General features: G+C 43.5%; 1 protein-coding gene across 1 annotated transcript in view; it reads left to right on the top strand.

The window, feature by feature from the left end:
- Positions 1 to 15,379, top strand: part of RETREG1 (reticulophagy regulator 1) — a 123,844-nt gene that overhangs the window by 35,313 nt on the left and 73,152 nt on the right. The window contains exon 3 of the mRNA XM_029219063.1: positions 3,196 to 3,226. Coding sequence (XP_029074896.1) covers positions 3,196 to 3,226 — 31 coding nt within the window. The remainder of the gene's footprint in view (positions 1 to 3,195; positions 3,227 to 15,379) is intronic.

Here is a 15,379-nt window from a genome sequence, read left to right as displayed (position 1 = left end):
CCCCATTTCATAGCCCATAACTTCGTCACGTTTGGTAAATCCCATTTTCCATATAAAGTAACATGTTGCAGGTTTCGGGGATTAAGACCCGATACCTTTGGGGGCCGTTATTCAGCCTCCTACATAATCTGAACCTCTTTATCCTGTGAAATGGCAAATCCTCCTTATACCACAGGGTTGTCTAAGGGTCAGACAAGAGCATGAAACAAAAGCACCTCACTCAGTAACGGGCCCCTCTCTCTAGCTCCGACCTGCGACTGGAACAGCATGGGTCTGTTCACCCATCAGTCGGCCCATGTTGAGCGCCTTCCTCTCACCAGTGCCTCTCTGCCCGAGTCCACCTCTCACGCTCCAGCCTGTAGGGCGGGCATTTGTCACAGGCCAATCTTTCTGTCCAGGTTTTCACCGGGGGACATTGCTCTGAATGCAGTGTTTCTACTGCATGAGGAAACAAGGAGAAGCAGGACTCCTGGCCGTGCTCTCCCAGCGCTCCCAGTCTGTGGCCGAGACAGCGCTGGAGCCTGCGTCGTCCTCTGCAGTCGAGTCTTTTAGGACAAAGGCCCATTGAGCCCCATGCGTGGTCGGCAGAGCCTGGCTTTGCAGGCCCTTCAGCCCAGGGCCCTGCAGTGATGACCTGGGCTCTGGGAGGCGCAGAATCGGCTTCAAGTTGGATCCAGATGCGGGGATGGTAGCTCCATGGCTTCGTCCAGAACCGCCGGGCTCTCATGAGCTACCCTGGCCCTACGGCAGGAGCAGTGAGCAAAGGACCCCCAGGTCATCTGGCCCCTCGCCTCTCCGCCAGCTTCCCCGCTTCCCACAGCATTTTTGGCTGAAGGGATTAAGACTCTCTTGTTAAGATTTAATTGTACCTCTCCTCTCTCTCCATCATATCTTTAATACCGTCTACCGTCTTAGGTACTTAATACGAAATAGGTGAGCAGAAGTGTGGCGATACCTTCTTGGAACTTAATCGTTGTGAAACCCAGGGACCCCGTGTCTCTGGTTTCTGAGTCACCAGTGTGGACGCCCTCGGCCGTGATGGATTTCTCTCTCATGGCCTCGCTGTTGTGCGCTTGACTGTGTGCTCCCCAGAATTAACCCCTTCCTCTGGGCTCTGGGGATGCTTCTGCGGTGTGGGAAACTCCTCCTGCGGCCTTCAGCTTTTCTTGACCCCCTTCTCCTTCTGTCTCTTTGCCAAAGAACCAGTAATTTCCGCACCCCGCTGTCTTTGAGATGCTCTTCAAAGTGGAGGGCACTTTGCTGGGCAGTGGAGGAGGGCTCAGCAGGTTCCTGCACGCCACCTGTGGAGGCATCGCCAACTGCTGTCCCTTTATGCCTTTCCTCCTGCCAAATCTACACTATCCATTTGATGCCGCCTTCCGGTCGTGGTTGAACGTGGACCCACCTGCATTCGTGGCCTGTGAACTGTAGGTCTTTGTGCCCACGCCATGCTCTGTCATTCCCGCTTGTGCCCTGATGGCTCGTGTGAAGCCCGGCTTCAGTCCCCGAGACATCCCTGTGCCTTTGACCTTAGCCTTCGCAAGTTCTGTCTCCAGCCCCTGCAAGGCTGGCAGTCAGTCCTCGGTGCTTCCTCCTGTCCAGCCCCACCCCGCCCCTCACTCCCATTGCACCGGCTCTGTGACCCCAGTTCAAGCGCGCCCCTGCTCAGCCTCTTACACTGCACCGTCCTCAGCCCTGTGCTGCCCCGCCCTGGTCTACGTTCAGCTATTGCGGCGCTGCTGTCCTCACCGTTCTAACGTCCTCGCTCCTTAGCCAGCAACTGTACTCATTTTTCCAATGCTTTTGTTATAATTAACACAATATTATTCAGATTTCAGGTGTACCACATAGTGACTCAGTATTTTATACATTGTGAAATGATCACTGCAGAAAGACCAGTTACCATCTGTCACCATACAAAGTTGTTACAATATTATTAATCAGATTCTGTATGTGTGCATTACATCCTCATGACGTATTTATTTTATAGCTGGGAGTTTGTACCTCTTAATCCCCTTCACCTGCTTTTGTCTAGCTCCCCACCCCCTCCCCTCTGGCAACTATCAGTTTGTTCTCTGTATCTGTGAGTCTCTTTCTCTTTTGTTTCTTCACTTGTTTTTTTAGATTCCACATATAAGTGAAATCATACAGTATTTGTTTTTCTCTGTCTGACTTATTTCACTTAGCCTAATACCCTCAGGTCCACCCATGTTGCCACAGATGACAAGATTTCATTCTTTTTTTATGGCCAAATAGTATTTCATTGTGATATATGTATACACTACATCTTCTTTGTCTGTTCATCTAGGCAGAAAGCAAAACCAGATCACTTGCACAATTCTAATAATCTGATAAAAGGATGCAAGCAGTTTGGAGAAACTTTTTCCTGCGGCTGAATTTTAAGAAGAATTTATCACATGCATCTTTACTAGGGGACGCTGAAGAACAAAAGGGACAACATCTTTGGCATTTGTCCGATGGAAAAAGCACCTCTTGGCCATTTCTTTTCTTGAGCTTCATTAAAGCTGGTAGCGGGGAGTATAGTGTCAAGGCATAGGCCAGCGAAGAAAGTCATTGGAGAATTAAGAGCAGATGAGATCTAGGTTTATGTGTGTGTGTGTGTGTGTGTGTGTGTATATAAATGTTGATTTCATTTGAGCATAGATATAAGCTCAAAACACCTAGAGAATGGATAGATAAAAATCTCCTTTCTCAAGTAGCAGTTGTTTCAGTTCTCCTTTGTCAGTACCATTTCAGAGTTCCCCTCAAATACCACCTCTGTTATTGCTGCTTTCTTGACCAGCCACATTTTCTCTCCTCCCTGAACTCCCACGGCTTATGTTTCTTGTAGAGTTCCCACACCACCTACCTCGGTTCAGATTTGCTTGAGTGCGGGTTCGGTCTGCCCCATTGGACAGTACAGTCCCTGAGGCAGGACCATGTGTTATATGGTGCTCCGTCTTCCATGCTACCTATCCAAGTGTTTTGCATATAGTAGAATCTCAATGGATATTTGTGGACAACTTGCCTGAATGAGTTATGGTAGCAGAAGTATACGCTGTATGAACTGATCGTTTCTAGAGTTTTAAGATCTAAGCGGTCCATTTAAAATAGCTCAGAATATTTCTAAGTTGAGAAATGCCTCAAGAGGAAAATACCTCCATTAACATTTCACATTTACTTCTCCTATTGCAGGTGCACAGTTGTGGAGAAGCTTCAGTGAAAGGTAGGGAACATTCTTTTCATGTTATGGCTAATGGAGGGCAGGTGGGAGAGGTGACCAGGCCACCAAGATGCATCTCTGAAACCATAGTTTAGTGACAGGACTGATCATAGTAATCTGCAAGAGTGGGAACATAAAGAAAAATACAGTCGAAGTGAGGGCGAGGATAAAATCAGGACTCGTTCTAGGAAATGGTTCACGTCTTGCTGTAATATTGGGCCATGTGCGCGTAAGAGTCGTAATGTGTGAGGATGGGGGGAAGATGGGGGTGTTTTCCTTGGGGATTTCCTCTCAGACCTCATTTTGGAGCCTGAGCAGCGTGCTGTAGTGGGGGAAGAAAAGGGCAGCCCCAAGTCCCGGAACTCTGCGGAAACATTCCCGAAGGCTAACCAGGCTGTCGGCTCCGAGAACCCTGGGGTGAGGAGACGGAGACGAAGAGGAGGGGTGAGAGGCTTGTAGGTGGGAGGGTGCAGCGAACGTCCGCAGGGCTCTGGGCTCCTTGTGCGGCCACAGGCAAATGAGTCCCCTTTTCATTTGCCATCCCCCATCCTGAAGTTAAGGCTCTCTTCTCACCTGGAAGAGAAAAGAGGTGGGGCAGGTGACGAGAGGATCAGAATTCACATCACCAGCTGTGCATATGAGAAGTGGAAAAGCGAAGAAAATGTAAGGGTCAGTATTCCAGTAAAGTGAAATTTTGTAGTTATTTATTTGTTTAAATTCTGCCTTAAGAATACCCTTGTATGACTGAAAGAGGGATGGTTCAGTGCTCGACTAACATCAAAGTGGGCAACAAGCAGTGAAGGCTCACAAAGGAAACAAAGTAATGCCTTTAAAAATCCATGAAAAAAACCATAACCTGGTATATAATGTACTCTTTATTTTTTAAATAAATTTATTTATTTTGTTTATTTATTTTTGGGTGCGTTGGGTCTTCGCTGCCGTGCGTGGTCTTTCTCTAGTTGCGGCGAGCGGGGGCTACTCTTCGTTCCGGTGCGCAGGCTTCTCATTGTGGTGGCTTCTCTTGTTGCAGAGCACGGGCTCTAGGCACGTGGGCTTCAGCAGTTGTGGCACGCGGGCTCAGTAGTTGTGGCGCACGGGCTTAGTTGCTCCGCGGCATGTGGGATCTTCCCGGACCAGGGCTCGAACCCGTGTCCCCTGCATTGGTAGGCGGATTCTTTACTACTGCGCCACCAGGGAAGCCCCTATAATGTGCTCTTAGAAGCTGTGCTCATGAAAATAATGCTTACTTCAGGTGTAAAGGCTAATTTTATGACCAGTTTACTTCTGCGTGTTCCTTCATTTTGGAGCCCAGATTTTCATGGGCAGAATGTAAACTTGCCAAAGACTCAGCAGAGGGAGATATTGGCTCTAAGAAGGGAAACCTGATCCTCCAGGCACAGACCCACCCCTGGCCTGGCAGTCCAGGTCCTGGCTTCCGTCCTGCTCCTGCAGACACACTGGGCCTCCTTGGATAAGTGTCTTAAGCTTTCTCTGCAGGTGTTTCCCCATTTGTCAGGTGAAGAAATTGAGCGTGCTCCCTAATTCTGGTTGGAGGAAGAAGATCTGACCAAGTGAGTTAGTGTAATTTCAAAGAAATTTCAAAAGCTCTTCAAAGCAATACTCTTTCAGATTTACTGATACTCAGTTTGACCTGCCAAGGGCTTTGCTGAAGCCCTTGCTGTCCACAGCGCTTCTGAAGTAGTTATAAGTTGCCTGGGAGAATTCCCACTGTGCACTTCCTCTTAACATAGAAATTATTGGAATGTTTGATAAGGATCTGGAAAAAGTATTAGCTATTAGTGAGCACATCAGGACCAAGGCTCTCACTTTGCCAGTGTTGGGTTTGGTCAGGGAGCGAGCAGCTCCTTATAATGCGGCTTTTTTAAGATTTATAATATTCCACTCGTTTGGGGAGCTGCCTATGTGCCCCCAGAGAAGCCATGATCATGGAAATAGCCTTTTTTTTAGGGAGGGTCTCATTTACTTCAGGATCACCCAGATGGATATTCAGATGCAGCTAATTTTCCATCCTGGTCCCAACCCTGCAGCTAGCGATCTTGCCAAGTTCACTTATCTCTTGGCCTCAGTTTTCTTATCTGCTGAGTGAAGAGGTGAGAGAGAATCATCTTGAATATCTCTTCCAGCCCTAAAAAGTCTATGATGTGATTTGAGGGGGATTAGTGTTCCTTTCATACTGTTACCCATTTACCTTTTTGTTTGGCCAGTGCCTCTTTCAAAGTGATTTAATTCACACTAGAAAGGATACTTCCCCAAATTTTTTTCACTGCACTTTCCATTGTGTAATTTCATTCTGATTTCTGTTGTTCATGCTGGAGATGTGAAATTAAAATATGTTTTCCTCTGATTTCTTTGATGATGATTTGGTTTGTTATTTACAGTGACTCTTGGCATCTGGTACTTGCTAGTGCCGTGTTTTTAACATTGAAAAATTCAAAACCGCCTTATTTGAAGAATAAAATACAGTGCTGGATAGGAGGATCTTTGCAGGCAGAAGGAGGTGCTGTTTTGCTCATGTGAGGCAGGTGGGATTAGGATCTTTCCACTTACAAGGTCTCAGGTGCTGAGCTCAGAAATCTCGCCCTCATTTGGCGGTAGTTAGAAATCAACGTTTCTAAATCCTAAAAATGATAAACTATGAACTCAACTACAGTACCTTGCCAAGTGGGTAAACCCTAGGCATACAGCCAAAGAATTCACATCAGTGCAAACACTTTCCACCTTAGGAAACTAGATGTTTCTTCTTTTCTAATATACGGAAATTCTCCTTAATTACTGGTGGGAATGCAAAATGGTACAGCCACTTGAGAAGACAGTTTGGTGGTGTCTTACAAAACCAAATATATTCTTATCATACAGTCTGGCAGTCATACTCTTTGGTATTGACTCAAAGGAATGAAAACTTGGGTCTACACAAGAAACAACACACAGATGTTTATAGCAGCTGTATTCATAATGCCGAAACTTGGAAGCCACCAAGATGTCCTTCATTAAGTGAATGGATAAATAAACTGTGGTACATCCAGGCAATAGAATATTAATAAGCACTAAAAAGAAATTAGCTATCAAGCCATGAAGAGACATGGAAGAACCTTAAGTGCGTATTACTCAGTGAAAGAAGCCAATCTGGAAAGGCTACATACAATAGGATTCTAACTATAAGACATTCTGGAAAAGGCAAAATTACGGAAACTGTAACAAGATCCGTGGTTGCCAGGGGCTCTCGAGGATGGGAGGCATGACTAGGCAGAGAACAGGGGATTTTTACAGCAGTGAAAATAGTCTGTATGTTACTATAATGGTAGATACAGGTCGTTACACTTTTGTCCAAACCCATAGAATGTACAATGCCAAGTGTGACCCCTAACGTAAACTCTGGATTTGGGGTGATTATGACGTGTCACTGTAGGTTCACCAGTTGTAACAAATGCAGCACTCTGGTGGGGAACACTGATTAGGGAGGAGGCTGTGTGTGTATGGGGGCAGAGGGTATACGAGAAATCTCTGTGCCCTCTGATTTTGCTGGGAACCTAAAACTGCTTTAAAATAATAAAATCTCTTTTTAAAAATTTAACAAAGGAAAAAAAGAGATGAGCATTTCTCCCCCTCTCCCCCCTCCCCACACCCCCCATTACAGCCTGCACAGCTGGGATTCCCAGGCCTGTCAGCCAGGCTTAATTGTTCCTCTTCCCAGCATTGCGCTAGTGGTTTGCGCTCAGGCTGAGAATGAACCAGGCCTTTTCTCTGTAGGGCTTGTTTAAGGGCCATGAAATTCACTGTTCAAAAGGTGGGTGAAACCATGGACCACTCTGCCTTCATTATGCCATTGTAGAGCTTTTCCATGAAAGAGGAGCTCCTTGAAAAGGGAACTCTGTGCACTGTTGGCAGGAATGTAAATTGGTGCAGCCACTATGGAAAACAGTATAGAGGTTGCTCAAAAGACTAAAAATAAAACATTCAGATGGTCCAGGAATTCCACTCCTGGGTCTAGATCCAAAGGGAATGAAATCACTGTCCTGAAGAGATGTCTGCACACACCTCCCCCACATTCACTGCAGCCCAGTTCACAATAGCCAAGACACGGAAACAACTCAGCGCCCCCCAGTGGATGAACTGGTAAAGAAAACTGGTATATATACACAATGGAACGTTACTCAGCCATTAACAAAAGAAGGCAATTCAACAACATGGATGAACCTGGAAGGCGTATGTTATGTGAAATAAGCCAGACAGAGAAAGACAAATACTGTGTGATCTCCCTTTTATGTGGAATCTGAAAAAGTTGCTCATAAAGAAACAGCAGATTGGTAGTTGCCAGGGCTGGGGGTGCAAGTGAGGAGGTGTCGGTCAAAGGGCACAAACCTCCAGTTATAAGACGGATGGGTTCTGGGAAACTAACGTGCAGCACAGTGACTCTAGCTAACTGTACCGTACTGTGTACTTTAAAGTTGCTAAGACAGTAGATCCGAAATGTTCTCACCACCACAATGACAAAATGGTAGTGATGTGAGGTGAGGGATGTGTAGACTCTCCACTGTGGTAACCATTTCGCAGTATGTACGTCTATCAGATCATCATACTGTACACCATAAACTTACACGAGGTTATGTGTCAATTATATCTCAGTAAAAACTGGAAAGGAAAGGAATTTTTTCCTTCCTATAATCCTAATGGCTTATTTCACAGACTCTGGGAAAAGTTGCTTTTGTCAGCTAAGCTTAAAGCATTTCCTCCAAAATTTAGCAGGAAGATGGTGATGTCTATGTACAAGAAGGGTATTCACAAGTATAACGTGTTATACCTAACTAGTAAATAACAGTAAAGCCAGCATCAAATTTCTGATGTCTTCAACAATAAAAATTGGATCATTTTTACTCAGATGCCATTCACATATCAGTTTTTGTACATGGAAAGTTCATTTTGTGCAAATGTGATTCTCAGTGTGTAAGTCCTGAGAAGGGCTGGTGCTTGACCTTTTTCTTTACTAAACAGTAAGCCCCAACTCTGCAACATGAACAGGATTTGTACGGAGCAGTCTGTCAACTGAACCAAATTAACATCTTCTATGGCACGTTCCTAGTCTTGGGATGAAACCTGACCCGTGGTATCATGGCTCTTAATTCTCGTGTGACTGTGGCCGCTGACTGAATAATAGCCTCTGTTAACAAAGGAGAAATTGTGCCCATTACCTTTAAAAACAAAAAATTGGTTTCAGTTTGGCCTGGTTTTTCTAAGGAAGTATAAATTAGAAAAAAGTACTTTTACTTACGTATATATCGATCACTCAAAATTTCTTTCCCTAATTCCTTAATAGTTTTGTACATTATAATCCAGATGAAGGAGCTCTTCTCATCATAAATCCTGTTTTACTGTTCAGTGTCAATTTACAGAAAATACACTTCTTTCATCAACACTACAGGTTTTGGAAATTATGGCTGAGAACTCTGGGATTTAATAACAGACATCGCCAGAATCCCGATGCCTCAGCCGGTGTCTTTCACAGGAAGTGGGGAGTGGCTTTCCGAGAATGTAACAAGGGCATCAGGTCTACTTTGCCTTACCTTGAGCTGACTCTTAGGGTGGGCACAGCAGAGAATTAACAGACGCAGTCTTTCTAGAGCCAGCAGGAGTCAGCAGGAGTTGTGGGCTTTTTGCCTGCAGCTTGGTCAAATCCTGGGACGACTCCTCTGAGCTCTCTCGCTCTCCCTCTCACCTGCTCTTAAGAGAAGCAGTTCTGTGGCCCTACTTGGTGAGATGAAATGCCCTTTTGTCTTGTCAACTTCCAGATAATTGCCAAAGTGTTCTAACTGTTCCTAATTTTTTCTGGAGAAAAGGAGCCAGGAATTGTTGGTTGTAAAGCCCAGCCCCGAGCTTGCCCCAGCTCATAGGCCCAGAACCAATCGGAGCATGTGGGTAAGAGCCGTCTAATTAATTAACTCCTTGAGTGCAGCACCATGCTTCCGGTAAAAGCGAGAAGTCATCTAGCATTTGCTAACTTGTCTCCTCTGAGGAATAGGATTTAGTATGAAAACTGCGTATTCTATATTTATGAATCGTCATCACTCATCAGAATTCCACAGACAGGATGAATCACCAAGTCAAAAGCATTAAGTAGTCACATGGCAGCTTAAAAAGTTTTCTTTCTTTCTTTGCTATTAGGCACAGCGGTAAATCTGACTCACGCATCGAAACTACTAGATTTTACAGTTTTAGTCTTTTCAAAAGTGTCTGAAGTCACCTTGTAACTTGTATTTTGGAACCTTTCTAAGAAGGCATACCATTTGGAAGCTTTATTTTTTAACTTCAGCCAGAACTGCGATTAGGGAGCCACATCTCCGTGAGTTTTAAAAGAAAGTCTGGCTATGAAGGATACATTTGATTGGATTAAATGAAAAATTCTTTTCCTCGGAAAAAAAAATTCACTTAAATTCAGAAGATGCTGGATTTTAACACAAGCATGTCTGGGCTTGGGGAGTCTTTGGCTGGAGATGCCTGGGCCAGCCTGGGGGCAAAGCACCACTTTGAAAGTCTCTACCCTGCCAACATAAAAATCCGAATAGGCCTTTTATTCCTTTTTTCAAAAATAATAATTGAGCACAATTCTGTAGTCATATATCGCACAATGGAGAGTTGAAGCCCTTTTTTCCTCTCTCTCCGGAAAGAACGGACCCATTCAGCAACTGAGAGATGGTGAGCTCTTAGGCAGCACGGCTGCGATGTGGCTTAGAATTCTTCACCCAGATTCCAATCTGTTGTGTTCATTTTTAAAAGTTGTACTTTGACAATCAGACCAGTTGAAGACAAGTGCGGAACAAAGGACTACAAGCCGTTTCGAAAGCTGTTTGAGGCCGAAGGGGACAATTCTGCTTCTTATCTCTTCACCATCAGTGGGGTCTCTACATAAAAAGTGTTGACTTCCTAAAAATGCCTCATGCTAGAACTTTAAGGGCTGTTTTTTCCTCTCAGGAGCCCCTCAAGCTAAAAGCCCTCCCTGAAACCGACGGGCATCTTCACAACAGCAACTGATCTATTTCTTAGGCGTTAAAAATAAAATGAAACAGGAAGTACAAATTATTGTGTATAAAATAAATAAGCTACGAGGATATATTGTACAACGCAGGGAATATAGCCACTATTTTCTAATAACTATAAGTGGAGTATAACTTTAAAACACTGTGAATCACTATGTTGTACACCCGTAACTTATATAATATTGTACATCGACTATACCTCAAGAAAATAAAGAAAGAAAAATGAAACAGGAAGTACATTTCATAGCCCACTGGCTTCATTGACAAGGGAGACAGATTGTTCGACCTGTTCCTGGCTGTACATTCATTTCATGAGTAACGTGTTCTCCTTATATTCAGGCAGATTTATCAAGTCAAAACGTGGGCAGGAAACCAGAGTCAGGCTCTCAGTGAGTCTGGGAGCAGCAGCCCCTGACTTAATACTCAGGGCTCCTAAGTAAAATGAACTCAATATTATATTTTATTATAGTTTATAATTTTCGGTTTTGATAATTTGGGACATTTCTTAAAGTTAATGTAATTCCATAATCTGATTCAATAACGAGTTCAGTCAGCTTTTCCCCCCCATTATTTTAGCTCTATTTCATCTTTGCTTAATTAAAAATGTGTGTACATCACTGTTTTCTATGGCTTCACCATGGCTGTCTACAGCCACTTCATAAGAAAGAAAAATTCCAGCTTTGATCATTTTAATCTGTGTTTTCAGATTCTCTTAGGCTCCTTGCTTACTAGTTTTGATTAGGTACTGGATCCTGCATTATTAAGGATTTGAGAATGTAGTTCACTTATAAATATATCAAGTAATTAAGCTAGACTAATTGTTACCTAGTAGCATTCTTGCTTCGATAAACTTAAGTTACCAAGAAGGAAGAATGGTTAGTAGTTAATATTTCTCTTAACTTTCCCTGGCCTATGCTGTGATTATTTGAACATAAATTAAGACTTCACAGGTATTTGAAACTTTTTGTCCTCTGTCCGTCTGTCTTTCTGTCTCTTTCTCTTTCTCTTTGTCTCTCTCTCTCTCTATTGTTCCTAAACAATATTTATAGTCATATTTGCCTAATAGCATTTAAAACATAACTTTTTTCTTGATTTTAAAAGTAATACATGCTAATTTAGAAAACTGAAAATATAGAGAACTTATTATAAAAAAGAACACTCAAACCTTATAAACCCATCACCCAGAAATTAAACTCACTTTCGATTTTATTTTTTCCAGTCTTTTTGTAAAATTATATCTGATTTTGTTCATTCATCGTTTCAAGAAATATTTATTGCGTGCCTTTATGGCCAGTACTTCTAGGCATTAGTAGAATTAAACAAAAAGCAACAGCTCTGTCCTCCTGGAGGTCACATTCTAGTGAGTGAGCCAGAAAATAAGTTACTACAATATATAATGTTAGATGGTGAACGATGTTTAAGGGAAACTGAAGCAGGAGAGGGGATCAGGGAGTGTGAGGGTGGGAGGTGAGGGTCAGGTTGTATTAAAGTGCTCAGGAAAGCCCTCACTAAAGAAGAGTTTTGAGCTAAGACCTGAAGGAGGTGAAGTTGTGAATCATGTCTGGTTGAAGAGTTTCTAGTCAGAGGGAACAGCAAGTGCAAAGGCCCTGGGGCACAGTGACTTTTGTTTTATACTAGTAAGTTTTTTTTTTAATGCAACTGTAGTAACTAGAATAAATGGAATATTATGTAGCTAATTAAGATCGTATTGTGAAAGTATGAAAATGAGATATGAAAATGTATCATTTGTAAAAAAAATTGTAGATTTAAAGCATTGCAGGGAGGTATAATGCACAGTACCTTACAGTTATGTGTTGAACATGTCTGGTACCTCTTGCGAAGGGAAGACAGGTGGTTTTTGTTTTCTTGATTTTGTTTATCTTTATTAATACATTTTACTTCTATAATGAATATACATAGCCTTTAACATGAAGAGAGACGAAAGATACTCAGTGAAAGGAGAGAGCATCCCACCAGTCAGGGTGAGGCCTGTGACTTTGGACGTGGGAGACGACACACCGCTTCAGGTATTCAGTTCACGTAAGGGCTCCGGCTCCTGAGCTGCTGACCGGAAATGGGGCTCTGGTTACGCAGATGGCACGGCCCAGGCCTTGGAAACAGGTCAGGGTCGAAGTGCAGAGAAGCAGCGGGGCTCAGAGGAGGGGCGGGAGCCTCAGGAATGCGTCAGAGGCATTCCAAGGGGGCCCTGACCAGCCCAAGTGTCACTTGATACTGAGCTTCATAGGACTGGGGCAAAGAAAAAGGACTAATGTATTATTGAGTAATACATTAAGATGATGAATTTCCAAGGTTAGGTGGTGTTCGAGGGGTGGGATAAAAGTTCTTAAACCCTTCCTTTCTGAAGCTCAGTGACAGGTTCAGGTGAAGGGCCTGCGTGCATATCCTCATGATTTAGACACCCCCAGAAAGCTTATCTAAGTAAAATTTGGAAACTCTTTGTATCCTCCAGAGTGAGATTTATGTCTCTATGCTTATACTCCAAACTATAGTCTTTGGGCAATTCAAACAAGAATGAACCTGGGATGACAGTGTGTTCTCTTCTGAACACCCCACCCCTGGGTTCTGTAGGTCAGCCAGCCAGTCTTGTCTATCAGTTGTCCATCGGTCAGCTGTCAGTCTATCCAACCTACCTTCCTACACGTGTTCCTGAATTATCTTCTAATGATCGTACTTTATATATTGAAGAATATATGTAACATACACAGAAGTTGTAGTCATTATAATAAAACAGGTAATCATGAACTTTCTCCCAAACAGGGTTGATGGTCCTGCATCTCCCTTACCTCCTCCTGCTGCCTTCCCAGGCTAAAAGCAAGCACGGTCCTGATATTTGTGTTCTTTGTTCCTTTGCTTTAAAAAAAAAATGTGTGTGTGTTTGTATACACATATAAATATATGTATTTATATGTATATAATATATATAAATGTATATAAATATATGTGTATGTATATAAATATTTGTGTATGTATGTATATAAATATGTGTATGTATACATATATATTTAAATTACATATACACGTATTCCTAAATAAAAATTTCACTTTTGAGGTCTATTAAAAATGGTTCCATATCTATGTAGTCTTCTGGAACTAATATCTTACCATTAAACTTTTACAGAAAGATAAATCCACGTTGCTGTGTATAGCTGCGGTTCCTTCTTTTTTGTTGCTGTATAATATTCCATCATGTGACTATACCACAACTGATTTATATGCTGTCTTTGCATTGGACTTAGGGACATTTTTTACCAGACTGTCCACTGCTTCTGTGAGTTTCTGAGTTTGCTGCATGACAGTACCAAAAGTCACAAAAAGGGAAAAGGCAAATGCCTAACCCATAAAGTGAATGGTTTTCTAAGCCAGAATACTGTATATTTGAAAGCCTGTGTAAAGACTGCATCGACACCTGGGCTCTGACAGCTGGAATGATTTCCTTGCACGCTTGGCAGTGTTCTAGGGCTGGCCGCCACTAGAGGGTGTGGGAGAGCTGGGCCATCAGCGCGTTGGAGAGGCTGAGGATAACATGCCTGCTGTTGAAGCCTAGCTGCGTGGCACCAGTGATTTTAGTACTTGCACATTTCAGCAGGACAGAAACTTCAGTGTCGCTTCAGTTACAATAAGAAGATCCAATCAAAGGTTACATCTCTATCTGTACAGGTCTGTGCCAGGTTAGACACACGTTTTAACGTAGGCGGGGTGAAAAAATGAACAAGGATGAAGAGTAGTGATAGGCTGCATCAAAGGAGAATAAGACAGACTGGGTGGGGAGGAAATTCACGTACAAATGGCCCAAAACAATGACAGATGACTCTGCTTCTCAGTTTAGAAACAGGCTGATGTCCGAGGCCTCCAAGAACTCAGTAGTATTTTGAGTGTATCACCCTGTTCACTGCGTATTTCTATCCAGTGTCTCAAGAAATCTTCTGAATGTTCTTTATTACGTGCTCTCCAAAGTCTCCCTCCCTTGCCAGTCCCTGACTTAGTACTTTTCCCTCTCTTGGAAATGAATGGAACCCCATGGATTTTCCCCTCCCACAGAGCTCTAAATAACCTTGAATCAAGAATCCCAGAAAATGGCTTAATTTGCGGTTTCATGGAGAGAGAACTTCTTGTGAGTTGTTTACCCCAGGCCAGCAACTGACCTGTGAAATATTGAGGGCAAAGGTCCCTGCTTGTTAGAAACGTGTAGGAAAGAAAGGGCTGCCAAAGTATGTCCTAGACCAAATAATCCCCCCACCACCCACCTAAGGATGTCTGCCTCCTAAACGCCCAGCACCTGTGATTATATTCCTAACATGGCAAAAGGAACTTTGCAGATGTGACCAAGTTGAGGATCTTTACGATGAGAGTTGATCCTGGATTATCCAGATGGGCCAGTGTAATTATAAGGGTCTTTGTGAGAGGGAGGCAGGCAGGCAGGCAGAGAGGAGAGAGGATGCTGATAGCTTTGAAGATGGAGTGTGGCGCCATGAGCCAGGGACAGGCAGCCTCTAGAAGGTGGAAAAGCCAAGGAAACAGATCTTCCCCCAGAGCCTCTAGAAAGCATGCAGCCCGGCAGACCCATTTTAGATTCTCATCACCAGAACCGTAAAGTGATAAATCTGTGCGGTTTTAAGCCACTAATTTGATAATTCGTGTAGCAGCAATAGAAAACTCCCATAGTGTTCCTTATGATATGAAAGAACCGGCTTGGTTTGAAAATGTCGAGTGTGGGTTTACCAACTCACATCTCCACCCACTGAGGAAAGGCAGTTGGACCCCAGTATGTGGGAGAACTGCGTCCTGAAACGAGGGTTAGAGTGATGCCAGGCGAGGTGACGAAGCACCGGGAAAGGACAGGGAGCCCAGGGTGGCCTGGGGGAATGTTCCCACTGGCACATTAGACAGCTTGAAAAGGAAACACGAGGTCAAGATGGTCCAAAAGAGTCCTGAAGACGCTGTACGTGGAAGCCAGGGGCAAATATTATTTCAAGGAGGAGGCTATTAACAGTTTCCAAGAGCAAATTGTATTAAAACATTTGTAGAGACCTTTGTAAATAGTTGTCCATGCTTTTGTTTATGTGCAGAGGAAGAGGAGGTCTTTGGG

Source organism: Monodon monoceros, unplaced genomic scaffold (assembly GCF_005190385.1).
Source record: "Monodon monoceros isolate NGI ecotype Baffin Bay Population unplaced genomic scaffold, NGI_Narwhal_1 Super_Scaffold_12, whole genome shotgun sequence".
NCBI classification, from domain to species: Eukaryota; Metazoa; Chordata; class Mammalia; order Artiodactyla; family Monodontidae; genus Monodon; species Monodon monoceros.
The sequence above is the reverse complement of the archived record's forward strand: the minus strand, read 5'-3'. Positions and strand labels throughout refer to the sequence as shown.